The sequence below is a fragment of the Knufia obscura genome (genome assembly GCF_036327395.1).
Source record: "Knufia obscura strain CCFEE 5817 isolate CBS 148926 chromosome Unknown scaffold_4, whole genome shotgun sequence".
Classification (NCBI taxonomy): domain Eukaryota; kingdom Fungi; phylum Ascomycota; class Eurotiomycetes; order Chaetothyriales; family Trichomeriaceae; genus Knufia; species Knufia obscura.
In genome coordinates, this window is record NW_027042690.1 from 1048433 (window position 1) to 1074344 (window position 25912).

The 25912-nt window shown below is 50.5% G+C and overlaps 10 protein-coding genes across 10 annotated transcripts; 8 read left to right on the top strand and 2 right to left on the bottom strand.

Annotated features, from left to right (window-relative positions):
• Window positions 1–42: 42 nt before the first annotated feature.
• On the bottom strand, window positions 43–1323 carry PMZ80_004340 (uncharacterized protein; the record flags this gene model as incomplete). The annotated part of the gene is made up of 5 exons (XM_064872765.1): window positions 43–648; window positions 698–739; window positions 792–934; window positions 985–1037; window positions 1088–1323. The coding sequence occupies 5 exons, from the start codon at window positions 1321–1323 to the stop codon at window positions 43–45; spliced, it is 1080 nt and encodes a 359-aa protein (XP_064731423.1).
• Window positions 1324–2089: 766 nt separating this feature from the next.
• Window positions 2090–3945, top strand: PMZ80_004341 (uncharacterized protein; the record flags this gene model as incomplete). The annotated part of the gene is made up of 5 exons (XM_064872766.1): window positions 2090–2149; window positions 2206–2268; window positions 2683–2901; window positions 2985–3573; window positions 3635–3945. 5 exons carry the CDS (start codon window positions 2090–2092, stop codon window positions 3943–3945), a joined length of 1242 nt encoding a protein of 413 aa, XP_064731424.1.
• Window positions 3946–4506: 561 nt separating this feature from the next.
• Window positions 4507–5631, top strand: PMZ80_004342 (uncharacterized protein; the record flags this gene model as incomplete). The annotated part of the gene is made up of 1 exon (XM_064872767.1): window positions 4507–5631. The coding sequence occupies one exon, from the start codon at window positions 4507–4509 to the stop codon at window positions 5629–5631; it is 1125 nt and encodes a 374-aa protein (XP_064731425.1).
• Window positions 5632–6256: 625 nt separating this feature from the next.
• On the top strand, window positions 6257–13422 carry PMZ80_004343 (uncharacterized protein; the record flags this gene model as incomplete). Its single annotated transcript, XM_064872768.1, has 7 exons — window positions 6257–6354; window positions 6402–6609; window positions 6659–6838; window positions 6887–6960; window positions 7007–7243; window positions 7299–13065; window positions 13114–13422. 7 exons carry the CDS (start codon window positions 6257–6259, stop codon window positions 13420–13422), a joined length of 6873 nt encoding a protein of 2290 aa, XP_064731426.1.
• Window positions 13423–14659: 1237 nt separating this feature from the next.
• Window positions 14660–15124, top strand: PMZ80_004344 (uncharacterized protein; the record flags this gene model as incomplete). Its single annotated transcript, XM_064872769.1, has 1 exon — window positions 14660–15124. The coding sequence occupies one exon, from the start codon at window positions 14660–14662 to the stop codon at window positions 15122–15124; it is 465 nt and encodes a 154-aa protein (XP_064731427.1).
• A 3142-nt stretch (window positions 15125–18266) lies between these two features.
• PMZ80_004345 (uncharacterized protein) lies at window positions 18267–18434 on the top strand (the record flags this gene model as incomplete). Its single annotated transcript, XM_064872770.1, has 1 exon — window positions 18267–18434. One exon carries the CDS (start codon window positions 18267–18269, stop codon window positions 18432–18434), a length of 168 nt encoding a protein of 55 aa, XP_064731428.1.
• Window positions 18435–18603: 169 nt separating this feature from the next.
• PMZ80_004346 (uncharacterized protein) lies at window positions 18604–18872 on the top strand (the record flags this gene model as incomplete). Its single annotated transcript, XM_064872771.1, has 2 exons — window positions 18604–18724; window positions 18775–18872. 2 exons carry the CDS (start codon window positions 18604–18606, stop codon window positions 18870–18872), a joined length of 219 nt encoding a protein of 72 aa, XP_064731429.1.
• Window positions 18873–19765: 893 nt separating this feature from the next.
• Window positions 19766–22339, top strand: PMZ80_004347 (uncharacterized protein; the record flags this gene model as incomplete). Its single annotated transcript, XM_064872772.1, has 4 exons — window positions 19766–20171; window positions 20227–20791; window positions 21854–22035; window positions 22086–22339. The coding sequence occupies 4 exons, from the start codon at window positions 19766–19768 to the stop codon at window positions 22337–22339; spliced, it is 1407 nt and encodes a 468-aa protein (XP_064731430.1).
• Window positions 22340–22878: 539 nt separating this feature from the next.
• Window positions 22879–23863, top strand: PMZ80_004348 (uncharacterized protein; the record flags this gene model as incomplete). The annotated part of the gene is made up of 2 exons (XM_064872773.1): window positions 22879–22966; window positions 23022–23863. The coding sequence occupies 2 exons, from the start codon at window positions 22879–22881 to the stop codon at window positions 23861–23863; spliced, it is 930 nt and encodes a 309-aa protein (XP_064731431.1).
• A 204-nt stretch (window positions 23864–24067) lies between these two features.
• On the bottom strand, window positions 24068–24734 carry PMZ80_004349 (uncharacterized protein; the record flags this gene model as incomplete). Its single annotated transcript, XM_064872774.1, has 2 exons — window positions 24068–24101; window positions 24154–24734. 2 exons carry the CDS (start codon window positions 24732–24734, stop codon window positions 24068–24070), a joined length of 615 nt encoding a protein of 204 aa, XP_064731432.1.
• Between the last annotated feature and the right edge of the window lie 1178 nt (window positions 24735–25912).

Consider the following 25912-nt stretch of genomic DNA (forward strand, 5'->3'; position numbering starts at 1 on the left):
AGTGAGACCTCAAGCAAGTCCCTCGTCTAAACTCTAAAGACATCAACGTTCAGGCTTCCTACCAAAGACGATGTAGAAGGGGTAATAACTATGTATCCTGCTGTTCTTCGCCTCTTTCCTCACGTTCATCAGCAGCACCTGAATTTCCTCCACGGGCATTCCTAGCGCTTTCGAGAAGAGTCTCATCGTCAGACCCTCGACCCCGTCAACCATGTTGACCAGCTCAAAAGCACCAACCCTCTTCAGCTGCTTGTTCTTGGGCCATGGTCCGATCGGAAGCTTCACAACATACTCTTCCACATCAACGAAACCGGCCTGTAGCATCATCTCTTTCAATCGCGGAGTTGTGCTTAACGAGGTGCCAAAAGCGTCCGCGGCCTCACCAAAACTTGCCGACCACTGCTGCAGAGCACTGTTTTCAGGTAGAGTGCCGTCATCGCTGACAATGAACGGGTGCTTCATCTGCCACTCGACGTAGCCTCCGGGCTTTACGTGCTCGTATGTCTGCGCAATAAGTTTGGGCCAGTCCCTGACAGAGCATATCAGGTTGCGGGCGTGGATGAAGTCGAAAGAGTCCGTGGCATATGTCCAGTCTCTTTCCACGTCGTCGATCTCGAATCTGCAATTTGGGGGCACCCAAGACGGTTGCTGTCTTGTGTTAGCCTTAAATCTCAGGACGAGTTCACGGGAAGCTCACAATCGGGCTTAAGTCGGTGCCAATGACTTCTGCGCTTTCGAACTGTGGATCATTGTAAGCCAGAGAAATGACAGTGTTGCCGTGAAGCTCTCACAATTTCGGCAAAGTCAATGGCCCAGATGCCAGTCCCGGTTCCCAGGTCCAGAACCCTCAGGGGATTTGGATTGATTGGCGCCCAGAATAATCTGTTACTCATAAGGCTGGTCATCATTGCATGTTGCATATCTAGACGATCCGCTTGAAAAGGTCAGCCTGGTCGTTGACGCGTTGCGCAATCACAAACGCACTTTCTGGTTCATCATTTGGGAAGCCATATTCAGCAGTACCGAAGGAGTGGTACCTGACAATGTGTTAAAGCAGGTCTGACAATAATGCAGCGCATAGGCATACCGTCTGCCATTTTCATAAAGACCTTTTGTGACCTCAGAGGCAATGGACGTGAGGAAGGAGGAGGTTGTTGATTCACCATAAGCAGAATCTCCATTCGCCGAATCTGCTTCAATGCCTTGTCTGTTGGCTTCCAGGGCGTTCAAGTTCTCTGTCGTCAACTGAGCTTGCCTTGAGTTGTGACCGTCAGTCTCGGTGCCAGAGCTCGTCGCTTGGTTGTCCGTCGTTGGTTCGGCCATCTCTCATGCGGTAAAGATGAACGCGATCAGATTCAAAGTTTCATTTCCGTCAGCGGCAATACATAAGCCTACTCATGCTTAACTTGTAGCTCTTTCCGCATCAGTCGAGGTGCATGATCGAAGCATTGGATCGGAAATCTTGTTCACCGCACAGATAACACATCGCGACATGGCTGTTGAGCAAGATCTACGCGAGAGAGGAATGATGGCGGATGCTTCCTTTCCACGTTCTCAGAGGCTGGCAGATGTCGATCTTGTTTTGTTATTGGCCACACGAAGCCCACTAACTGACGCTTACGTTTAGCTGCTGCAGCGTGCGTCTCGAGGTCTTTTCTCCTCTTTCTAACCAATCAAACATTTTCCAGGGCTTCCATGCCGCACAATCTCAACGTGCGGCCCGCACGGCGACATCCCTTTCGAGGTTGCATGAATCTTCAGGATTTGCCAACTGTTCCAGGTCCACGCGAAACCTTGCAAACTCGATGATCTGGCATTGCATGAACCTATCGCAAGATCCTCTTTCACTCGGTCGCTCGCCGTTGACATGGAAAGTTGTCCCGATGATATGGCTAGACGGAACCTGCACAGCATGGCACATGCAGAAGCAACCTTTAGTTTACTCGCCTGATATTCTGTTTTATTCCTATGCTCGTGTCATCATACAAGTGACATCGCGTACTGACTAGCAATATGGCTGACCAGCAAGCAGAGCAAAAGGTATTGGTGGTTGGTGCTGGTACTACTAGACTTCCGAAGCATCGAGGCAATGAAAGTTGACACCCAGACAGGCATAGTTGGTCTTCTGATAGCGCAGGGTCTCAAGAAGGTATGCGACTCATTCGTGCCTAGTCAGAGACGCAGTGGCTGACCAAGCAAAGGAAGGTATACCATGTACGGTCTACGAGTCTGAACCTTCCGCCAGTCACTATCGACCACGAGAATGGGGTATGTCGGTTCAGGTACGCTTTTTTCTTTCTTTACATCGGGCACCCCATCCTATCATGATACTCCATCTGTGTGTCACATCAACCCAGTACGATGATCGCTTCGGACCAGACCAAGGATGACTGCACGATCTGGAGAACATAAACAGCAGCCATGTACTGGTTGTCTCGTCTATCAACTTCAACCACCATTTGTATCCACTCTGTCACCACCCTGTCTCGTACCACGAGTGTTCCGGGATCACCAGATGGACCCTTTTAGCGACGTACTGGTGCTTTCTCTTCGTATGGCCTTGGCTTCGGTTTTTCCGGAGGATGAAGAGGCTCAATTCACCATCTCAAGGCGCTGGTCCGGCATCATTGCCCAGATCCCATACCGGACCGCTGGAAAGCTTAACACTGACTATGGTTACAGTGGGGTCTTCCACTTCTGAAGCACTGCTTCACAGAAGAGAGGTACAGCCAAATTCATACAGCTGCTGTCGACCCGTACTATGAGCCAGAAGATCCAGGCCGTATGCCGACCTACAATGGGGCCACTGGAGAACTGATTAAAGATATACCACTGTTACGGATGTATCGTGTTTCCAGAAGGAGGTTCCGAACATTTTGTGCGGAAGGAATCGACGTTCAGGTATGTCATCATGCTACCGCAGGGCTTGAATTTAGCATACCTTGTGCTCACGCCTAGCAAGTGACTGACTGTGCTACTGACAGTACGGAAAATCACTGAACAACATCTCCTATTCCAACGATGGGAAAATGGTTAAGGCTAATTTCGAAGACAACACGTCCGCTACGGGCAGCCTTCTCGTCGGTGCTGATGGCACTCATTCTCCGACCCGACATCAGATCTTCATCAACGACAAAGAAAAGGCCACAGCAAAACTCGTACCATACAACGCCATCAACCTCCACGTCTGCTACGGAGACGTAGCCAAGGCACAGCACGTCCGCCAAGGTCATCCAATCATGTACCACGGAATCCATCCTAAGGGCTATTGGCAATTCATTGCCATACAGGATGTACCTGACCCAGACAAGCCTGAAACCTGGGTATTCCAGTTGCAGACCACCTGGAAGAAGACCACGGAACCTGATCTTGCAGATGAAGACGTAGCAAGCCTTGAAAAGCACTGGAAACGTGCCGAAGGGATGGGTGAGCCTTTCAAAAGCGCAAATTTGTGGATACCCGAAGGTACCAAGGTATCTGTCAACAAGATGGCATATTGGGTGCCGGAGAAGTGGGACACTCGTGGTGGACGTGTCATTCTTGCTGGTGATGCCGGACATCCAATGACCTTCCGTAAGTGATCGCATATCTCTACCTACTCCCAAATATGTCTTACTAACTTGTGCTTGCGCAGAACGAGGTCAAGGTCTTAACCACGGAATAGCAGATGCTGCTTACTTGATTCAGCTGCTAAAAAGCGTAAAGGAAGGTAATAAAGCGCAGGATGTGGCGATTGAGGAGTACATGAATGAATTGGTCGAGCGAGCAGGCGAGGAGGTGAGGACGAGTATTGTCAATACTGACATGTTGCATGACTGGGGCAGATTTACGAACAGTCCGATCTTCACGGCTGGAGGACATGCTAGTCAGACCAACAAGATAGCTTTAGAGGCACAAAGGCACAAGGAGGAGCTCCTGAAAGCTGAAGAGGAGTCGAAGTCGTGACACCTTTCCGTGAGCAGGTTTCAACCTGTCAAGTACAAGATAGATACAATAGTACTAGTATACAGAGCATGTTTTGGCGGCGCTTGCCTAATTCCATGATTCCCATGCCAATGGTAGAATGGTAGAATGGTCTTCGTCAAATACTCGTACACCCTTATCTTCAACACTGCTCGAAGGCCACAACTCCAAGCCTTGAATGGGGAGGACCCTAAACGACAAGCGGTTATGATAAAATCTGCTTTTGGTCGAGGTAACTGTCCTTCCATTGCTTCATGATGAGCCCTCGAAGGCTTCTGCTCTCAAGAGGTAAACAGATCTAGCGTTCATTACTTTTGGCCGAAGGAAGTGAAGGTAGTCTTCGTCCGAGAGGAGGTTGGGGTGGAGACAATTGCTTAGGAATCAACCACGGTCGAAGACATCACCACCTCGTATATACTGCGGATCGCACCGACATTCACACCTCAGGCCGACCGAATCTCTTGCTACCTACCAAGGCATCATTGTTAGGCCACCTTCATTGTCCCCATCCGAGCGCATTGAAACATACGCAGAATCGCAACAATGTCACATGAAAAGAGCTATGTAGGAGGCACGGGCGCAGAGACTGCGATATCAGGGCTCAGCCAGGCTATAGAGGCGATACTACCAAACATGCCTCTACGAAAGAGGAAGTTGCGCCATCAAGCTGCTTCTGTGCCCAAGACCTCACTGGAGCGCAGAGAAAGATCCTACCACGATGCACCCATACAGATAGAGCAGATATCGGAGCTATCCTCGCACGAGGATGAAACAGTGTTGTATCTTGGCTACGGCTCTAATCTAGCAGCAGAGACATTCCTCGGAAAGCGAGGGATCAAGCCATTATCACAAGTAAACATAGTCGCACCCTCGATCTCACTCACCTTCGACCTCCCCGGTCTACCCTACACGGAACCCTGCTTCGCGAACACAAGATACCGATCTACATCAGACGATCCGCCCGAGGGTGAGAGACCACCATACCACAAGAACGCATGGAAGAAAGGACTAGTCGGCGTGGTTTACGAAGTCACGAAGAAAGACTATGCACACATAATAGCAACAGAAGGAGGCGGAAGCGGCTATCACGACGTCCTCGTTGATTGCTATGAGCTCGACGATGACCCAGATGCTGAAGTTCCGCTCGAACCATCCGGCACACCATTCAAAGCACACACACTCTACGCACATAGGGCAGAACCACTCAGACCAGATCCAGACTATGCGCAGCCGAGTCCGCGGTATCTGAAATTGATTACCGATGGTGCGGAAGAACATAATCTACCGAAAGAGTACAGGTATTTTCTGAGTAACATAAGGACATATCGTGCGACGAACACGAAGCAGCAGCTTGGAGGATTCATCTTCCTCGCGGTGTGGGCTCCAATATTTGGCTTCTTTTTCGGCGGTGGTGCGGCCATATTTTTGAGGAAGGACGGGACGTACCCGGAGTGGTTCAAGAAGTTCTCACTAGCTGTATTCACGGCGTGTTGGGCTAGCTATGATGGGATGTTTTACAAGCTGTTTGGTGATGGTGAGAGGACGATTGGTGATGAGTTGACGCAGGATCAACGGAATATTGCGGACAAAAATACCACCAGGCAGATCTATTCTGAGAAGACACCGCTTCTACTGGAGGAAGGAGTCAGGTTAGCTAACCAGGTTTGAAGACAATGCTATGAGCTCATGGCGGTTTCAGCAGCAGTACGAGTGGGAAACTGGATTGCTTTCCAGTGCTTCATATGGCACACATAAGCTCCTCGGAGCCGTTACATTCCATATCATTATCTCCTGAATTACTAATCTTTATTGATCTCAAATAGGAAGGCTGCCCAACGTTCGAGTGTGCACGCTTCACTGCCGTCTTTGCGTCGGCAAATGTGCACTCGTCGAGATCTGGAAGCGACATATTGAGCCAGAACATGAACAACAGGGCGTTGACTACTGCCTCTGCACAGGTCAACGACAACAGACACCAGAAGATTGTACATCTACAGACACAGAGCAAGAGCTTCATGGTTGGGGGCGGCAATCGAAATATTGTTGGGCCATTCTCGATTTAAACCCCGAAATGATGTTGGGGAGGGCACCAGCATCATTTTCCGAGTCGTGAGAAAATGTGCTTTTGACGCGTTCGACGCGACGAGTCGCACCTTCCAGAGGGCATCTAACCGCGTGCTGGGGAGGGCACCAGTGGTATTTTTGGATCTCAGTTGCACGTCGAAAATGTGCTCTAACGATTCTTGCTTGTGTCGTCTTTATCTGCTCGTCGCCTGACTGAGCACCAAGCATCATGGCTGCTGCTTCTGAAAATACCAATAACTTTGAAGAGTCCTTTGAGAAGCTCCTTGCATCACTAGAATCGCAAGTCAAGAATGAAGGCTTCATCAGGTAAGCCTGATGCTCAACAATACCATATGTGCTAATATCTCTACTAGTCTCAGCAGCGACATATATGCTCTTTTTGCGTCTACAACCACGCCCACGAACCCAGATGGCCTACAACGACTTGCAAAACTGTTGGAAGGCTCTCGAAACCAAGGCCTGCTCCTACGCCTCGATGGCCCAGCCGCCTACCTGGTTGTTGCTACCACCATGCAATTCCCTTTTTCGCTGCTGCTCAGCAAGACTGTCTTCTTCATGCTGGTCTGGACACGTTGCTTCACGTGGGTTCGTTGACTAATGCGTGTGGCAGGATGTCTTATCCATATACAAAAGCGACACCAAAGCACTGGAAGCACTTCAACAATACACCAAACATGTTAACCTGGAAAAAGAGATCAAGAGACGACAACGCCATGTCTTCGGACAGCTCATCGAGAGACTGCGAAGTATCTTGTTCCAGCAAGACAAGCATGTCAAGATTAGAAGATTGGTTTCGCAGTGCAATTTTCCTGTCGAAGGCTTTGGCTGACGGCAGCAGGCAGCTCAACTTATCATGGGCTTGTGCCTGAACCACGCACCAGCCTGGTTGAAATTGATGGATCAATCAAAAAAGTATGCCCCCCAAATAACCTGATGGACACTTGCTGATTCATAACAGTAAATTCTACTTTGGCGATCTCTTCCGACAGCTGAACGACTATACCTTGCGTATATTGGTCGCCGACATCATTCGACACCTTCAGGCAAACGACTTTGACATGCGTGAAATATGGTATCATACTGATGAGCATGCCATGGACTTCCCGAGCTCTCAGAAAATACATTCCAAGAATACAGATAAGCTACTGAGCGTCATGAGCGGCATGGATGCGCAGAAGGGTTTTCATGCCGACAGGTAAGCATTCCTCAGCTGGCACAGCTGCAGAGGGACGTGGCTAATGAATTTTCAGCACGAGCGGAAGTCGTATCTATCGAATGTCCGATGTCAATATACCGCAACTAAAACTTCACTCTGGTCAAACTCTTCTTGTGCTGGACGAGAGCATTAATATTCTGATTCCCGACAGCGGCAATCAGAAGGTGACATTCCAAATACTGGAATTCCCAATCCTGGAGGGCACCGTGATCGAAAACGTGGTCAAAAGACAAAGCTCTGTGAAAGTGTGCTTGAAGAAGGACAAAGGCCACGTGCTTCGGAAAGGCAAGAAATCGGCGGTCGAAGAACTCTTCCTTGAGTTTAGCCAGAAGCAAGACTGCAAGGACTTTACCGAAGCTTTCGCACGTCAGTACGAACGACTCGAGCAGGCGTCACGGTCTCAGGCCGCGGTCCAGCAATCGAGTGGATCTCAGCAACAACCGCCGAAGATGTCAATTGCAGTGCTCAATCTTGAGTCGGAGTTGGGCACGGACAACGAGGCAGAGGACGCGTCGAACGTGGTTTCTGAGCAGCCCAATCCACACTCGGGGGGCCACCAGCAGCCTGCAGGGGTGCCAGCAAACCAGCAGCGACCCGAACCGGTACCGTCTCCGGATATCATTGTTGGGCAAGCAGGACCATCTTCAGACGTTTTTGGTCCTGATAACAGCCATGCTAAACAGAAAGCTCACCTAAGAGGTGACGGCGTACAAGGAAGGCGACAAAACCGACCAGATCGACACAGCATTGGTGGAGGTAACAGCAGGAAAAGTGCCACGGCTGCTGTGGATGCTGCGGTCGGTGCTGGTCCATATTTGGGCACTGGTGTTCCCCCAGGACTCCTGAAAGGCAAGTTTGTTGCTTCGAAGGCGCAAGACATGCTCAGTGCCAGTGTTTCGACTACTGGGGTGCTCCCCAGTGACCAAACTGGATATCAGGCCACTTCGTCATCGTCTCCACTTGCAAGGCCGGGCAAGCACAAGCAAGACCAGCTTCCTGGCAGCGAGGAAGGTACGACCAGGCATCGAGGTTTCCATGTTCGCACACACGACCCCGCGTTGACGCAATCACTCGACGACCAAGACTTTGCATTGTTCAAAAACACTGGCAGCGAACCAGATGGGCTCATGAGGGAGAATGTTCGCAAGCCTCTTCAACAACGGGGCCAATCAAGCTTAAACGAGCGGCTGAAAACGAAAGCAGGAGGCAAGCTCACAACGGCGACAAGAGGGCAGAACCAGATCAGCACAGACAGTGGAGTTTCGAACACTGCCGGAAGGATGGTGCCCCCCCGAGAAGCCACGAATGTACCACAGGGCACAAGTGCCCATCCCAGAACCTCGTCCACGTCATTGAAGCCTCCCACTAAGGGACACAGTCAGCGTGCAGCTAATGCGGGTGGAACCTCTGCGAAGGGCGGTACGAAGGTCCAGTCGAAGCCATCCTTTACAACTAATACTAGTGGTGAAAAGATCAAGAAAAAAGCTCAACGCCCAGATGGCGTTAACGACGGAGACAAAGAGATTTACGACCTGGCCGCAGAATCTGAAGAAGCTGACACGCAAATATTGAATCCCACCTCCAAGAAACTGCCGAACAGTCGAGCGTCGAAGAAAGCCCTTAAGGGCTCAACGAAAACAGATCGCCGTCCCGACTCTCGGACAGGAGCAACGAAAAAGGTCTCGACCTCTAAATTAGGCAAGACTAAGGCGGTGCCGGCCCTGAAATCAGAACCACCTGCACCCACAAGACGGTCCCAACGAGCCGTTGCAAGAAAGCCAGCAAAATATCAAGACCCGTCTGGATCGGAGGTCGACGAAGAAGAGGTTTCTCAAGAGGAGCTTGAGGATATTGGTACGGCAGATGATCAAGAAAACGGGGACGATTCTGGCAAGCGACGTTGGGCTTCACAGGCCAAACAGCAACGAGCGGCAAGCAAAAAGGGGGCGGTACCATCCAAGAACGTTGCAGCAACTACTTCCGCCGAACAGGCAAGCCAAGCGCACAGGGGGCCTGTTAGATCAGCCGAGGGTATGGGACGTCGTGGTGGTACCACCAAGCACAAAGGTGCATCGGCGAGCGATGGCATAATAGTGCCTTCAAGCGACCCAGCCACCGAGTCAGAAGATACTCGGCTTGCACAACCAATGCAGCAACAAATTGATGCAACTAGCGCACAGACCGAGCATGATGCTGGGACACAACTGGAGGAACAGATGGTTGCACAAGACTCCTACCCTAAGGACACGGAAGCGCGACGCTCTGACGGAGGCGCTGACCGGAGTTTTGGATCCAAGTTGAGGAGTCTTGCAATGACTACACCGTTGCCACAGGCTGGGAGTAATCACAAGCAGAATGGTACACCTTTCGGCGATGCGAAGGCCTTTGTACAGAACGTCAACGGAGCCAGAGGCTCGGTATCAGCTTTCAAAAAGCTCCCAGCGAAGGCTAGCATGCGATCGAACAAGAAGCCTGAGGAAGAGACAGATCACCTAGACGATGGACAGACTCAGCATCTCGAAGACGACTCAAGCAAACAGCTAACAGTCGTACAAACGTCCGAGCAAGAAGATATGGCGCCACTTGTGGCCGTCCAAGACGATGTTGCGCTGTCCGAGGACAACGCAGGTACATTTGATGCGCAGGACGACCAGGAGGCTACATCCCAAGTAGACAAAATTCATGCTGCTACATCTGGGCCTATCCAGGAATTGGAAGATGGACCGGAGCCCGACCTTACACAGCAAAACAACGACAATGTCCAAGATGCAGTGGCAGGGCAACCATTCTCAGACGTCGGCCACGAGCATTCGCTGGGTGCCACTTCTGAGGATCACGAAGAGCTCGGAAAGCAAGGCACAGCGAAAAGCGTCGAGATCGCAGACTCTCAGGACAAAGGTGCCATCGATTACAGCATTGTCGCCCCCGAATTGGCGACGATGGAGGCAGTGTCAGCAGCCGCGGTTTCAACAACAACTGTGCAGACGGCACCAGTGCAGGAAACTGTGCTCACTGAACCAGAACAGCAGGAGCTGGCGCAGAAGAAGTCAGATGAGAACGAACCAGTGAGGCAGGACGTGCAACGCCTTGATCCTGTTCATTACCCGAAGCACGAGCATGACAAACAAGAGAGCCAACAGCCGGCGACCATCATGAGCACCAGGGTGGAAGCAGAGCCTACAACTACTGCAGATAATTTCACAGCATCACGAGATGAGCGGCCAGCACACATAATCCAGTCTCGTCTCGAAGCCATTCAGCCCCCAGCGGACCAAGCCCCGGAAGTGCAACACACTTCTGCAGCTATCACTGCCACGACCAAGGAAGTACTCAAGCTATCACGAAAATCCAATCTTATACATTTTGGCAGTGCTGGGCCCCAGAATCAAGGATCGCCATCAAAAGCAGAAGCAGCAGCGGTAGCTAGGAAGATGCCCAGCCCTTCGCAAGATACAGCGTCACCCACAAAAGCTACAGGGCCCTCCGGTATGGCAAAACATTCAGGTACCGGTGATCTTACAGATGTTGAGGCTATCGAAGAAGGCCACAGCGACAGCATGCTTGATGCTAGTGACGTTGAGATCAATGAAGAGCCGTCGCGGAGCAAGTCTGGCAAGGTCATAATGCAGGAGGCTGAGGTCCTAACGAGAATAAACACGCGTACAAGGACTGATGCTCAATCTCCGCCAATGCCGGATAACCTTCACGAGAAAGTCAAGCCTACAAAGCAGCAAGCCGAACTGCTACCGCACTCGGAGGCAAGTACGAAGATCGATTCCTCACACCTCACAGTGGTAGACACTGTTCGCAAGCAGGGCGAGTCTGTAGCTCAACAAGCCGTACCACTCACTGGGGTGAAAGATCTTAAAGCGAACGATGCAGCATTCGTTAGTGGGAACAAACATGCTCGAGCAAGTGAGCCCAATGCTCAGCCTCGACACCATGAGGCCAACAAGGACACACGTCGAGCCTCGGCTCCGCAACCAGCGCAACTACCACAACAGAATATCCTCCAGGCACATAAGGTCGGCATAGAAGCTGCTACAGATGTGATGAAGCCGCCTATCCAGCCTTCTCCCAAGAAGAGAGGAGTTGTGTCAACCAACAGCGTGGCGAGTCAAGCACAAGTTGATGTGTTAACGGAAGCGATTCATACAAGCGACGACTACCAGTCGTCTAAGCTAAATGTCACGAAGAAGAGGGACCATACCGAGAGGAGATCAGGCCACGCCCATGGTGAGAGATCTGACAGTGTTGCAGAGGACGATGCCACTGTTGCGCACCAAGATTCACCAAGAAAGGCGGACCAAGTGCCTACAAGGAGAGTTGGGCAGTTCAACAAGCTGAGCATCACGATGGAAAAGGCTCATGTGTTGGTACCTGCGATTACAACCAACGACATTCCGGTGATCCATGGTAACGAAGGCATTCTGGCATTCCGCAACACCTCTATGACTAACACAGGCAATGGCGCTCAAGCACTGGCTCCTGCCTCACCAAAGGCACTTGCCAGCGAGGAACGTGCTACTCTCCAAGGCAGGATCGATGATACAAACGATCACCACAACAGCTCACCTTCTGCTCAAGCTGCATTCTCACGTCCTGTACCTCACGATCCTCACCCTCATCACCAACGTAGTGCTCTAGTACAACAACAAGAAAGTGCTCAACCGGGTAACTCTCAAGAATCACCTGTCAACATTTCTTCGACTGATCTTGTCTCAGATCAGGATTCGGAATCACAGTCTGAACAGGAATCAGAGTTCGAAGCTTCAGTGTTGGACGAACTGCCCTTGCCTTCCGATTCTCGACCGAGGACCCGTCGAGTTACAGCACGATCTCAACAAGCTGTAGCCTCACCATCTGGATCTGAGGAGTCTGAAGAAGAAGAATCCCCACCCGCAAAACGCAGGAAGACTACAAAAGTTCAAGAGATGGCACAAACAATGGTACGGAGACCACAGGCACCTGACGATATCTCACAATTCGTGCAAAGGCAGTTTCCTCAGGCACAAAGTACAATCTCGTTCACCAAGATGCAGCAAACTGGTCGTCCACCAGCTTTGCCGTTCAAGCTTGATGCCACCAATGTCTTCGGAGCTCGAGACTTGTCCCAGGCTAGCCACATGTCATCGCACCTTCATGGCTTCCAACTGCACGGAGCACAGGTCGCTCCGCAGACCCCACTCAACCAAGTATCGACCGTCAACCAAGGTATGCCAACCAGAAAAGTTCAGTCTCCGAAGAAGACCAATATGCCGCCTCCGGCAAGACCGGCCCCTAAGAATGTTCAACCATCTGAACCTACTCACAAACCTTCGCTGAACAAAGCATCTAAGAAAGAGAACACACGCCAGACTGAAGCTCCAACGCATGATCACAATAGGTCAACGTCTAACATCAAGCGTCTCAGACAGGTGATAAGCTCGCCTGTCAAGCCATCACAGACTGCAGCTCCTGCGTGTACTCCACAGCCTTTCCACGAGCGCCTACATGCTGCAACATCTCCGGTCTCTGACGCAGGGTCATCGTTCTCCGGCCCTGATACCCGACGGATCTCGCACAACCATGTGGACACTGGAGACACCACACTCGTGGAGCCGTATTTCTTGCTTGGAAATACTATGCCGCAGTCTCCCACGGCCTTGTCCACTGCTCGAGGATCCGAATTCTCAGCCAGTCCAGAACCAGAATCTCGCACAACTCGTCTCAACGACGCTCATCGTGGCAGTGTTTTCGGGACCGGACCAGCGACTGAGATTCAGCAAAGCCTACAGCAGACCATGCTATCGACCACTCAGGTATGTATCCTCGTCATGTAGGGTTGGGCTCGTACTAACGCTTGACAGGACATATGCATACGCATTGAGCATGAAGAGGAGACAGCAAGAGGACTTGTGCAGCAATTCCACGGCGGTTGTGCTGAGATGCTTGATGAGCTTAAGCGTAACGCAGGATCACGACTCAAACATGACGCTACCAAGCTCGTGAGAAGTACGAAAGAGCTTCAAGCTCACATCAAGAATACTGCAGAGATGATCGCGAAGGCACAGGAAAAGGATGGTCAGATTGCCGAGCCATTGCCTTCCGTCAGTGTTGAAGCAGTGACTGGTCGTGGTCAAGGATTGCTGGGTATGCTTGATGAAGTGGTTTGCTGATGGGCATGGTAGTATTGGGACTTAACGTATGGGTTTTCTGATGGCATGTGTGTACAGTAGAAATAAAGAAACGGGTTTTAGAGCTAAGAATGCATTCGAAGACTGAAGGTATAGCAACATATGGAATCATACAAGTGCCACAACGTAGTCTGTTCGTCGTTGGTCGCTAGTTGTGCTGATTGGTGTCCTGCTCTGAGTAGGTGTTTCGATCGACATAACCTTGAGCTCAGATGACACAACACAGTCATAGTGCTTATGCCTGAATTGCTAACGAACCAGGCACAAAACCATAACCACAGATTGCTGTCGATATTCACATCTGGGAAAATGACAAAAGTATTTAGCCTTGATACCTAGGTAACTATAGTCGAAATTGTGTGCAGCCTATCGCAAAGAGCAAGCCGGCCAGTCGCACGCCTAGAGACAGTAAATTGATGATCTAGTATTTGCCCGGAGAAATGCACAGCTTGCTTGGCAGACACCCGGAGAAGCCCACTTGGTCCTCAGGCTTGTGCCTAGCGAGGCCAAGTGATTAGCTGACTCGCTTCACTAGGTGGACTAGCTATAACTATAAGCCTGGGCAGTGCTACAACATCGCGTCAGTCCACAGGTTAATTAGATAATGTATGCTATGCATTATGGCGTGGTGTGGCGCTGACGTCCCCTGGGCTGTCCTTATCTCGTCTCGCACTGGCATGCCGCCTGAGCCTCTTGACTGCCCGGAGATGCCCGCCATCAACTTTCACGTCTTCGACGAATAAATTCCAGCCATGCCTACCTACTGTACATCACGATAAGACCCGTCTAGACACCATACCCTTTACATATGACCGAAAGTGCACTGCACCAGCAGATCCTAGGACAGCCTCAAGATAGATGCTAGGCACTGTATGGACGTTCCCGGTTCTGCAGACTGTCATCTTCGTTGTACACGGTTGTTGAGCAGTATAAGCATTGAATTGCATACCCCCTATCAACAGAGGTGCTCCAGACTCACGAGATTAAGTTCTCTACTTACCAACCAGCACCTAGGTATTTCAAGGATGGTCATCAAATCTAGCAAGTGGGCACGTGGTAAGTGCTTTGTCACGGCAAGACCCATGACAATGGAGTAAGATTTGGATCGAGCAAGCAGCAAGCAGCAAGCATGGCTGTTCAATTGCGATGACATTTTGTTTTGGTCAGTCCAGCAGAGGACTCACACACTTCAGCGGTTGAAGACAGCCCCTCATCAATCATGAAAGACGATCAGAATGTTAGCAGCGAGAACAACCGACTCAATGAAGGAGTCTCTGGTCTCCACATCGAGAATGAACCATCTAGTGAAGGTACAGAAACCGACGATACAGAAACACAAGGCGAAGACGATAGCACCGACAGTCAAACTGTGACGTATTGGCTAGAAACCAACAAGAACATCGTCGATCGTATTGAAACGGCCCTTTCGGCCATCGAGGACTCCGACGGGAACTTCACCTTCACCGATATGGTCAGAACGGATACCCGTTATAGACGCGTGGGGAACGGACTACGAGAACTCATAGATATTAGGCTCTACGATCAGCCCATTGATGGCAACCTGCTGGCTACGTTGAACCCATTCGACCGTATACTCTCAGATTTTCATTATGGTCGGGGTTGGTGCAGGGTCGACGGCACGACATTTTGGATTACTTGGGAGAAGCGAGGGGCACGCCGTTGATCGTAATAGGAGAGAGAATCGTATTGAGCGGGGAACTGGATGCCGAGCAGTGCAGTAGAGTCCGTCGACGAGGGAACGGCGTATTGCGGATGCTCAGCATGGTGTTTTTGAGCGGCATAGCTAAACAACAACACCTGTTTGTGGTATGTCGAGCTGCGAGCAGGCATAAAAGGACTGATGTTCGTGTGCCTCCTCCACCAAGGCTCTGAAGGGATACGCAAACTTGCTAGTGGAAAGCCAGACGATCTATGTCGTATTCATGACCTCCGACCCGGGTTCTGCTGTTCTATTCACGATCGTATGCACTAGCAATTTCGACATGTGGATATGAATCGGGCCATACTAAGGTCCTGGAAGGTTGGAGATGCTTGATACTGAGCATAGTTTGATCTGGTTCGCAAGTGTATACGGCGTTACCTACGACAATTATTAACAAAATCGTTAAAGGTGAAGGCATGGATACTCAGGAGTTGGCTGGAAGGTATTGAGACTTCTCTCAATTTGGTTGGTATATGTGAGAGGAGGTGGCTTTGGACTGGTCTTGGTACGGACTCGTATTCGTGATTGGCGCATGGGTGTCAGCGAGGTATGGACGCCAATGGCAACATATTCGACCATGCTGCCGTCGTTTGTCACTATCACAGCCTGCGACACGCTCAAACAAGCAGATTAAAACATGTCGTAAGTATTGAGATTGTGTCTACTGGCCAGAATGGCTGTGATTGATCTACTGAGGTTTCCTTTACCTCGGCCTTACCTCGACCTTCACGCAGCTACATACGTCCTGCTAAAGTGCTCAACAACTGAAAAGGGGTTAACTCGAGTATCAGAAGGATAAGCTTTGACTTCATGTCGTTTCATGGAGGCGAGATTTCCTCGAGCTCATTGCTCGGAACACTTCAACTTCGCCCAGCGTCTGCGGTGCGCAATACCGTGCGAGGGTTACGCATGGCTACAATATGAGCACAGATGGTAGAAAGACCGGCCATCATTCGCCTTGATCCTGATGTTGTGATCCATGAACGCTGTGCAACTTGATCACGTGAATATCCCCTTTCAGGCTACATTGTGATGTGTAAAGTGGTTCGCAGAAGATAATGGTTCGATGCACACATCGTCGTAGCACGTTTTATTCCGCTATAATCGTCCCCGTCTCACCTATACAAGCGTCAGATGTCCAAGCCATGCTTTGTCTGTTCGCAATGTCGTGGAGCTGGTCGTTGGCCACAGACGCCAATAACGACGTACCCTTTGAGCAAGACTTAGCAGGACGCCGACGAGCGGCCTTTCACAATTTGCCGACCTTTGCTGGCTGTGATATCTGTGGGCTCTTTACTGCCTCGTTATGCCTTCCGGCTTTGTACACTTGATCATGCTGTTTGTCGTGGAGACATAGTGCTTGACGGCAGAAGCACATAAATGAACTCTCCATGCACAGAGGCAGTCCTGCTCAATGTTCAAGACCAGCATATCAGGCCCTGAGGTGAGTTCGGGCAATGTTCTGCTCGGACCCCCCTGGAAGTACTCAAAAAACGGCAGTCAGCGGAGAACCCCGATGCAAATGTTAGCACAAAGTATCCTGTTGTAAGCTTGTTGCCGATCCGAAATAGCTTGAACAAGTCATATACAAAAAGCGTCATTCGTCATCTGACTTTGTCTCATAACAACCACGGTGCTTTGCCTTGAAATGTTGTGTGGTTCCTGGACCAGCTCCAACCACTTAATTGAGCTACCTCCTAACCATGGGCGGACCAGAGTCAAGACCTGGATTGTGTTAGCAGCGCTTCATGAACACAGGCTCACACTATACTCATGCCGGAATCTGGTCGACAATCGAGGTCTTCCGAACGTGCTAGGCGCCACAGCCAAGAAAGGCAGCTCGAGATAAAAAAGCTCATGACCATGATAATCGAACCTCAACTACAACCAGCTCAAGCAGCAGCAACCTCAGTACGACGGGTACGAGGGGCAGTTGCGGCACGTGAAGTGAGGGCAAGGATCGATGTGCTGGAAAGGAGACCAGGGAGAGATGCGATCGGATGCAAGTGACGGCATTGTCATGTCGAAGACTTGTACCTCTGAGGTGAGCGCAAACATGTTGTGAACAACACGATCCAGATCATCTACTCCATGATCTGCACTACCCAGCCAGTTTCATCGATCATCTGTTGGTGCTCGCTGCAATGATTCATGGAAGATTGAATGGGAACAGTGTGGATGACTGCTCCTTTCCATGGTACTAGCAGCATGCGCAACTCAAATGCGTAGCACGGGTCTGCTCGAATGGAGTAACCTCCCGACGCGCGTAAATCGGGAGGTGCTTGTCACCATTATCGGATACTAGTGATCGTAGGTATGAATTCCAAGTGACTGAATGGGGACGTGGCCAATGCATTGTATGCTTCTATACTTTGTGTCGTGACGTGAAAACAAGACCTCGAAGTTGTCGTTGCCTTCGTGTGATATTCTTGCGAGCTTCGTAGACTCGGCCGTACGTGATAAGTGTCGTTGAGTGTGAAGGACGTGCCGCTAGGCGTGATGCTCATTCACCAGGTGGACGTGCCAGGCGTTCCGAATTTATCATGGGCACGACACGCTTTTGATATCAATGGCTTTGCCTCGCATCCGACTTCGATACCGTGGAAGGCACCAACAACTATGCGTCGAACGCGGTACTCCTTCAGCTCTGTGAACCTGCTGCACATGGTACTAACTGTTAGTACGCATGTGTTGTTCATAACGTAAGATCTCACTCATGCTGGCGTGAGCCATGTTGCCCTTACCATTCCGTCACTTCATCAGGAGAGCTCGCAGCCGTAGAAGACAACAGCAGGAGGTGATAGGCACGAATGACAAGCTATCCACCCGCGAATATGAATAGCAATGAATGCTTATCGACTTGTAGCTGCTTGTCCTCGTTTCAGCCTCTGGTGACATGACGGTGATGAGGCTATGGCGACGACAACCATGCCTTACGGCCCAGCAGGGTGCGGGGGATCAGTGAACCGCAAACCATACCACAATCAAGCCCGAATCAGATCGAAGTGACACCCCTTTTCAGATCAGCCAAAAGCAAACCAACTAAGCGTAAGTGGAACACATGTGAACTAGATCTGAGGCAGAACTGACATTTGACAGAAATATGCCAACAACAGTTGAGGAGATTGTGAAGCTGGTAATGAAGTCGGATAAGAGTCAAGATGAGGAGGATCAGAAGAGGGAGCTCATTAAAGAGAACTTGCATTTGATCGATGAGATCAATACCGCGTTGCTGGATGCGGGCTGGCCGCCATCCGACGGTATCGAATAGACTATGAGTAGGAATGAGCATGGCAGCACCTTAGGTGCTCGCACAGCAATTGTCGCCGCTGATGAAGACGACCTGAACTGCTGCAAAGCTGCATATAAAGTCAGCATGAAATATATGTGAGGTCGAACAAAAACATACGCAGCGGAAGCTCAGCATATCAGGCCCCGAGATGAGTTCTGGCAACGTTCTGCTCTATACTCCTGCAAATACTGAGAACAAGGCAGACAGCGGAGAACCCGATGCAGATGTTAGCAGAAGACCGGACCAATTGGGCGGCTGCAATGTCGAAAGTAAGTGTGGAAATTGAGCAGCCATTACAGGGCTGTGACTGATAACATAGATCCAGCCGAGGTGCCTGGTTCTTCGCAATGGCCACGAGTCACGATCGACCAACGCAAGTGGTGTAGCACAGCCCGCACGAAAATGATTGATCTGTGACAGAGCCTCAGGGAGGACGGCCTTAATTCAGCCTCATTCGGTCCAACACTTTGTAGTTCTTATTGCTCTAAGTTTGTTGTCGGGTTGAGAACGACCGAGCTTGAACTGATGCCTCGAGCCTTCGTTGTCGTTCGGCCGCGAGAGACACGAAGCGACACAGTTAGCAGCCATGGAAGGTTGGAATTGTCTTGTTATGAACCTGTTCTGATCGCGCACAAGTCCGAGGCACGTGACCTAGTGTATTGCATCATATTATTGATGATATTGTCATGCTAGTCTTCAGTTGTCGCGCCTCTCGTGCTTTCCGTTCTCATCATGATGCATCCGTTGCCCTTGCCAGGATTTCCTGATGGCGTAACCTCAGCAGTGTAACCGCCAAATGTGGCTATGGCACGAGTTCTTAGGGTACAGATCGAGCAAGAGCCCTGAGCTCTGCATGCAAGCCTCGCAGCTTGAATATGTGCGAGTACTGACATGCAGAGACAGTTGTCTACTTTCCACCACTGATCTTCGTGCTTTCTTGTTCGAGCTTCATATCAGCTTGAATTTTGATGTCCCAGGAGCACGCCATACAGGTTGCAAGTCTCTCTTGAAGCGTTCGCCCGCGGACCAGGAGCCATTCCTCAATGCACCTACCCGGGCGCTCAGCAGAGCGCTGGTGCGACAAATCTTGATCCAATCGTCTTTGCATGACCGAGTCCTAGGCTGATGCGACGCAGGTCACGATGAGGCACAGATATGCTGTGTAACACTGCTCCAGTGCATATCTTGCGATTCGTTTATGATGTAGGGTCCATTCTCTCAAAACAACTCAAATACATACCAGAGCGACAGAGCCGCACAGTTCTCAACCTTCTTGTAGCGTCGACTTCGATCAGATTGGTACTCACGTCATGGGCGACGAGGAGTCATTGTCGGGAGTTACAGAAAACAACGCAGACACCTCAGCAACAGGACCGCCAAAGGTCGAAGATCGGCATGCGTCAATCGACATTTTACGCGCCATGGGTGGCTATCACGATATTGCTGGCCTGATGACTCGGTTCCCCATAACAGCAGTGTTCAAGCGTTTTGGCTTCCTCAATTACCTCAACATCTTGTACTTTCAGGCCGAGTTAGCAATACTGGAGAAAGTTATCAAAGAGACGGCGCAAAATGACAGGGATAGTTCCGACCGAGAATGCCAACAATACTTCCAAAGTTTTCGTCACCTTCCTGAAGGCCGCACAGAGACTGCAGAGAAAAATGACACTCAGTGGCGGCTAATATTGCGAATGCGGGAAGTGTTGAAGGATTACAGTACGTCTTTGGGTGAGCTTTGTGACGTCCTGTAGTCGGCTGACATATTCTCGAGACGAGGCTATCGTCTCTAGCAGCCACATTGCGCAGCTCGAGGTACCGAGCCAAGCTGATCTACAGTACATGAGGGAGTGGATGGAAGATGACGGGAACGGACGACATACCGCTTTGACGAGCGCAGACTATGGTATCTGGGACTCGACCCCTGCCAACGACATGGTGGCTCTTTGTGCGCGAGAGTACCCTGATCCGATCTCAACCTGGATCACAGAGAAAGCAGTGGCTTGGTATCACGAGAAAGTGGGCAAGAGATTCACAAAGGCAAGGCGACGTCAATATTGTCAACTCTCGACTAATGCTTCACAGAGAGCTGGACCACCTGGCACAGCGTTCGCCAAGACCTCGGTATACGATCGCAAGCCAACACTGAGGCTGGTATCAATCCTTGCCATCAGCATCGCATCTTTAGCACCGATTGTTTCAATCCTTGTTCTCAATGCGCTCAATGACAAAACTCGATTACGGCTTGGTTTGATGTCACTTTTTACCGTCGTCTTCTGCGTTCTGTGCAGTCTCTTCACCGGAGCCAAGAAGACAGAACTGTTGGCAGCATCTGCGGCGTAAGTCATGCTATATCTTTTATGCCTTCAGGGCTAACCAGTTCGTCACAGGTTTGCAGCTGTGCAAGTTGTGTTCATTAGTGGTGACAATTGCTGTGCAAGCTCATAGGCCATAGACTATGTCCAGCCTTTAGGGGAACGAAGTCTGGTCATGGCATTGTTCCTGTATGGTTCGTGTTTGGTCTCGCCCTATCGCTACCGGAAAACAGCTGCCAAGGCCAACTCCAGACAGCAAATATTTAGTATGTTGTGTCCCAGAGTTGCGTCTGAGAGGATTATAGACAAGCTTGTCGGTTAGTTGGCAGGCTCTGTGCAATCTCGAGTTGTAGAGCTTTTATATCAACCATCTATGCACGCTCACACACTCTATCGCACGTTGTCCCTCACGACAGCTTCTTCTATATCCTCAGAATATGATGCGGTTGGTTGAAGAGCACATCAGCATCCATGTCCAAGCTCACCGTAAAGAAACTCCAAGCGCGGACCATGAGACCGTATGTAATAGCAAGTGCTTAAGCTATAGATAATGTCAGAATCGATGAACAGTAGTTGAGCTTTTCGCTTCATGCCCACTCATACAATATCACGTGACCAGTCCTTAAAGGTGCTCGAATACCAAGGACCCTCAGTATCAATTTCGTCTCACACGAACATAAGAGGAGGCAGTCTTTTTGAAGAGAGTGCCATGTCAACACAGCTTAGTGTTTGACTGTGGTGTCAGCTGAAAACAGCACCCCATATCAGCTGAGTCCGAAACATCAAAGTGATTGTTGTATTCATGCCACCTCAACTTGCATATGCTGCTTCATATTCGCGGACACAATTCTGAAGCATGCTTTCCTGAGCCATCACGTGGCTAGCAAAACCGCCGTTGGTGAATCCTACGTCGGTCATCGATGAACCTGCGTTTGGTGCTCCACGTTCCAGATGGTGGTGGGAAGGTGAATCATGTCCTAGATATCAGTATACTTAAACTTCACATCTGAGCCACGTGTAAGGTATTGCGCAGCCTGGTGTTTCAGGTGTTTAGTGACAAGATGACTCCTGCTCAGCCTGCGATAGTGACAAACAGCATGATGAGGACTACCTCAAGCTGCGGTGGCAGTCCACCCCAATCCATCGACCATATTCGCAACTTGAAGCAGATCCCGAAGCAGATCCCGAAGCAGATCCAAATCCACAGCCTATCAGATCCATACAACCAAGTGGAGACTATATCATCCAGACTCAAGCAAGATCGAAGAGTAAGCGCTCTAAGTCTGTAGTCTTGTGCACAGGCTAATAATCTTATCAGTGACTGGCAAGAACTATTCCGAGAAGCCCATGTCGGCCAAGACAGCCAAGGACTCCCAGCCCTCCAATGCCGGAGACTCGTCCAAGGCCGCCGGCACAGAGGAGCAGAAAGCCGCATCTCAGCGAGCTCAGGAGAACCAAGCGGCTGCAGGAGGTGCTGTATACATATCAGATACAGCTAGCTCAAGCAGCAGCAGTCTTAGTACGAAGAGTGGTAGTGGCAGTAGCAGTCAGGGGAATGGCAGTAAAGGATAGATGTGTGGGAAAGGAGACCGAGTCGGGTTGAATCTGTATATCTGAGGGCCTTTTCAAGGAAAAAGCAGCCACCTCTGAGCTCAATACAAACAAGTTGCTCACATCTGCCTCCTGCTTCTGAATCGTTATAAGCATAAATGGACAGGAAACTGCTTCTTGTGAATGGTGCTCTCCGGAAGAGATGTGGCGTAAACGGTCGCAAGCGGTGTCGACAAAGGCAGCTAGGCACGAATGTAGACAACATCGTGTAGCAATCAGCTTAGACATAAGGCTCGTGGACAATACCTTCCACATTGTTGTATACTTGAATACTGACATCTATCGTTGTACCAGTACCCTTGGCGACCCTGTATTTTCTTGTCAGATGCGGATGGGACATCGTTGATGTAGACAGATCTGTCATGTCGATAAGCAGTTTGCGCGGAAAGCTCTCAGGACCACAAAGGCGGTCAATGTTGATTGTTCTCAACCAGTTTATCATGCCGAGGAGGTGAGAACCTCATGATGAATTCCTTACTGTATCGCCCAAGCTGATAGCAATGTCAGACAAGCAGGAACCTTGCCAGGTACCAAGAGAAACACAGCGAACTGATGATTGCAATGTCGATGGCCAAGGAAATGGTGTTGGTGAGCTTCTGGGCAACGCCAATGAATCGGGTCGCAACCAGCTGACCCAGTACAGGACAAGTAGTAGCAAATGAAGATGACCCCGGCATGCCGACGCAGCAAGGCTTAGGAAGCTCCAGAGCATTGAACGAGCCAGGGGATGGTCGACCGGGACGATCTGCGAACCGGAATCTCGACTCACGTCTGCCTCATACCGTTGGTAATCCATTCTGGGAAGGGCCTCTGCACCGGAGTCATGCTGGTGGCCATGAAGACTCGACGGCAGGGTCAGTCGCAGCGAGCTCCGCCTTGATCACGCACCCAGCCACTCATTACCCAGCCAAGAGCCATCACTCAACGAGGATTGCCAAGACCACAGTCACCGCGAAGCTCAATCCTGATGGTGGTACTGATGTAGTCGATTCGAAAGAAACAGTGCTCGAAATCACCCCTCTTGAACCTGAAGCAAGATCGAAAGATCTGAGCATCACTAATGGAGACAGCGGCGTTGGTAATTGCGTCCAACCTTTGCATGATCAAGCTCAGATCGTTCCAGGAATTTCGAACCTCGCCAATGATAATACCCCCAATGTCGGAAAAACGATGCATGGGGGTCCGGTAAACCGAGGCAGGGGCGGCCCTGGTGGGAGAGGTGGGCCTGGAGTTCGTGGTGCACCTAGAGGTCGGGGTGAATCTACTGTTGCGAATGTCAATACCGGACCTCCTGCCACGCATCCCAACACCATCAATGCCTCGACCATTGGCCCCAACTATACTGCTGCAGGCGCACCGCCAACACACCACTCCACTGGACCTGTTGTCCTTGTGCCGGTGGCTGCAAATGCGCCTGCAAATCCGAATTCAACTCCGGCCCAAAACAGAAGACGCTCGAGTGGCGGTTGCTGCATTATCTTGTGATCGTTCGTTGTATAGGTTGCACGGTACAAGCAAGGAGGGATGCGTGTGAGTACGCTTCGGCAGCTTGATGCAGGAGCTGAGTTCGAAGCATCGAGACTGCCATCTGTTGGGCGAGAAACATCCGAAGAGCATAATGGAAACGCAAGCTACTAGTCGGATGTTTTACCCATATGGCGAACATGGCGTGACGGTAGGGTGAGCATCTCACTTGATGAAGACCACGTTGACTGCGGCAAACCTAGAACAGGTTAGCACGAATGATAAACTGAAGTCTTCGTTGCGACACTCACGCAGCAGCTGCGGCGAAAACTTCTAGCTTTTTCTTGGACGATACTAGCGATAGTATGATCGAGAACAAGATAGTGAACAGTGCTAGGACTCCCAGTCTCAGATTCTGCGACTTGCACTGATTGAGTATCACAATCGATAGCACAGGGAACGCCGACGATAGGCCGGCTGTTAGAGCTGCCATTAGCCGGTCATTTCCCCGACTGGTGTACACAGTGTTCTTTACGAGCACAGCATCACTCGACACCTGTCTTTCCGTCAGTAGAGTGAGAAAGCTCAGCAGTGCACTCGCCTGATGGATGTATTTCCCTAAGCAGTGATGATAAGCCAGAATGAGTTTGGTGGCAAACAGTCTGGTCAACGAATCGCTGTATTCCCGCGCCTTGATAGCGATAAGGCCTTCTGCCGGCAATTTTGCGAAGATTTCTCGTTCAAGATTCATGAACTGCAAGTCGCCGTTTTCTGTACTAAACATCCAATGGTGAAGCCAGTGAACGTCACTGTTCAGTGGCTGAGGCAAACGTGTGATTTGTGATTGAAACCATAGTTGTTCGTCTGGTCCATTAGCTATGCCACATACCATAGCAACAACATACTGTATTCCTTGAGCAATCCCCGTATTCGCAATATCAGCTTGTATTGCTCGGTGTGTGCGCCAGTAGCATCTGTCCGTGCTAGTGAAGCCCATTCATAGTCTGACCGGGAGTCCAAATCATCAGAGCTGTAAGCAGCAATCTCTGCGTGCTCGCGAAGCTTCTGTTCAAGGCCGTGTATCTCTGTCTACAGATACAGAAGGTTCAGCGCGTTGAGCCGGCCGAATCGTCGATATAGTGCAAATTCAGGCAGCTTGCCCATCAAGCAACTCAGCTTCTGGTATCCGCGTGAATAATGCATGGGATCTGGTGTGCCTCCCATTATTGTGGCAGCATCACCATTACCGGTGCTTGCTGATGAACTTTTGGTGTCGGCCATGGCAAATGGATTTCCGTGCATAGGAGCGCTCCGAGAAAGCAGGCAGCGAGAGAGGCATGATTGACTGATTTCTAGCCGTCTGCATATAGCGAGTAGTCCCACAACCCAGCCTCAAGTCCTGTTGCACAGTGGCCTTGAGTGATGTAGCCTAATTCTTCAATTCACAATCTTCTTGTGTAACAGCAGAGCCTGGTAGGCCCAGAGGCGACCTTCACAGCCTTCTCTTCATGCAGACACCCTTCAAAACTTGCTGCTGTGAAAGGTCACTTGTGCACGGCCCGGCGAGCTGCCCATGAAGTTGGTTCGCATAAGAATGGATTCGCTCCACCTACGTTATAGCCAGATGCCGTACCTACAAGATGAACCCCCACCATTGCCACCTGATCTGCTTGCGGCGCAAGTACTACTGTTGAATTAGCGGTGCAGTGATCGCACCACGAGTGAGGGAAAGTTCGTTATGATGTGCAGAAGCTCCGTACAAATCTCAAGCTTATTGATCAGTCTGATGACTAAAACATGATGGGCGACTAAGGTGTCCGGTCGCTCAAGATGTTGCCTCGCTACAGAGAGGATAGGTAGCTAAGTGTTCCCGCGCTGTTCAGGACGCGTTCAGCCTGGAAATACGCCAAGCATCGGAGACCTGCGGGCAAGGAAAGACACTCGACCCTCGATTCGACCTCACTACCGCTGCAATGCTAACACAATGCGTGAACACGATGTGACGACATGCACCGCTTGACGATTTCAGGTTCTTCGTGTAAAGGCGACGACATCGCACGCTGGTATTAC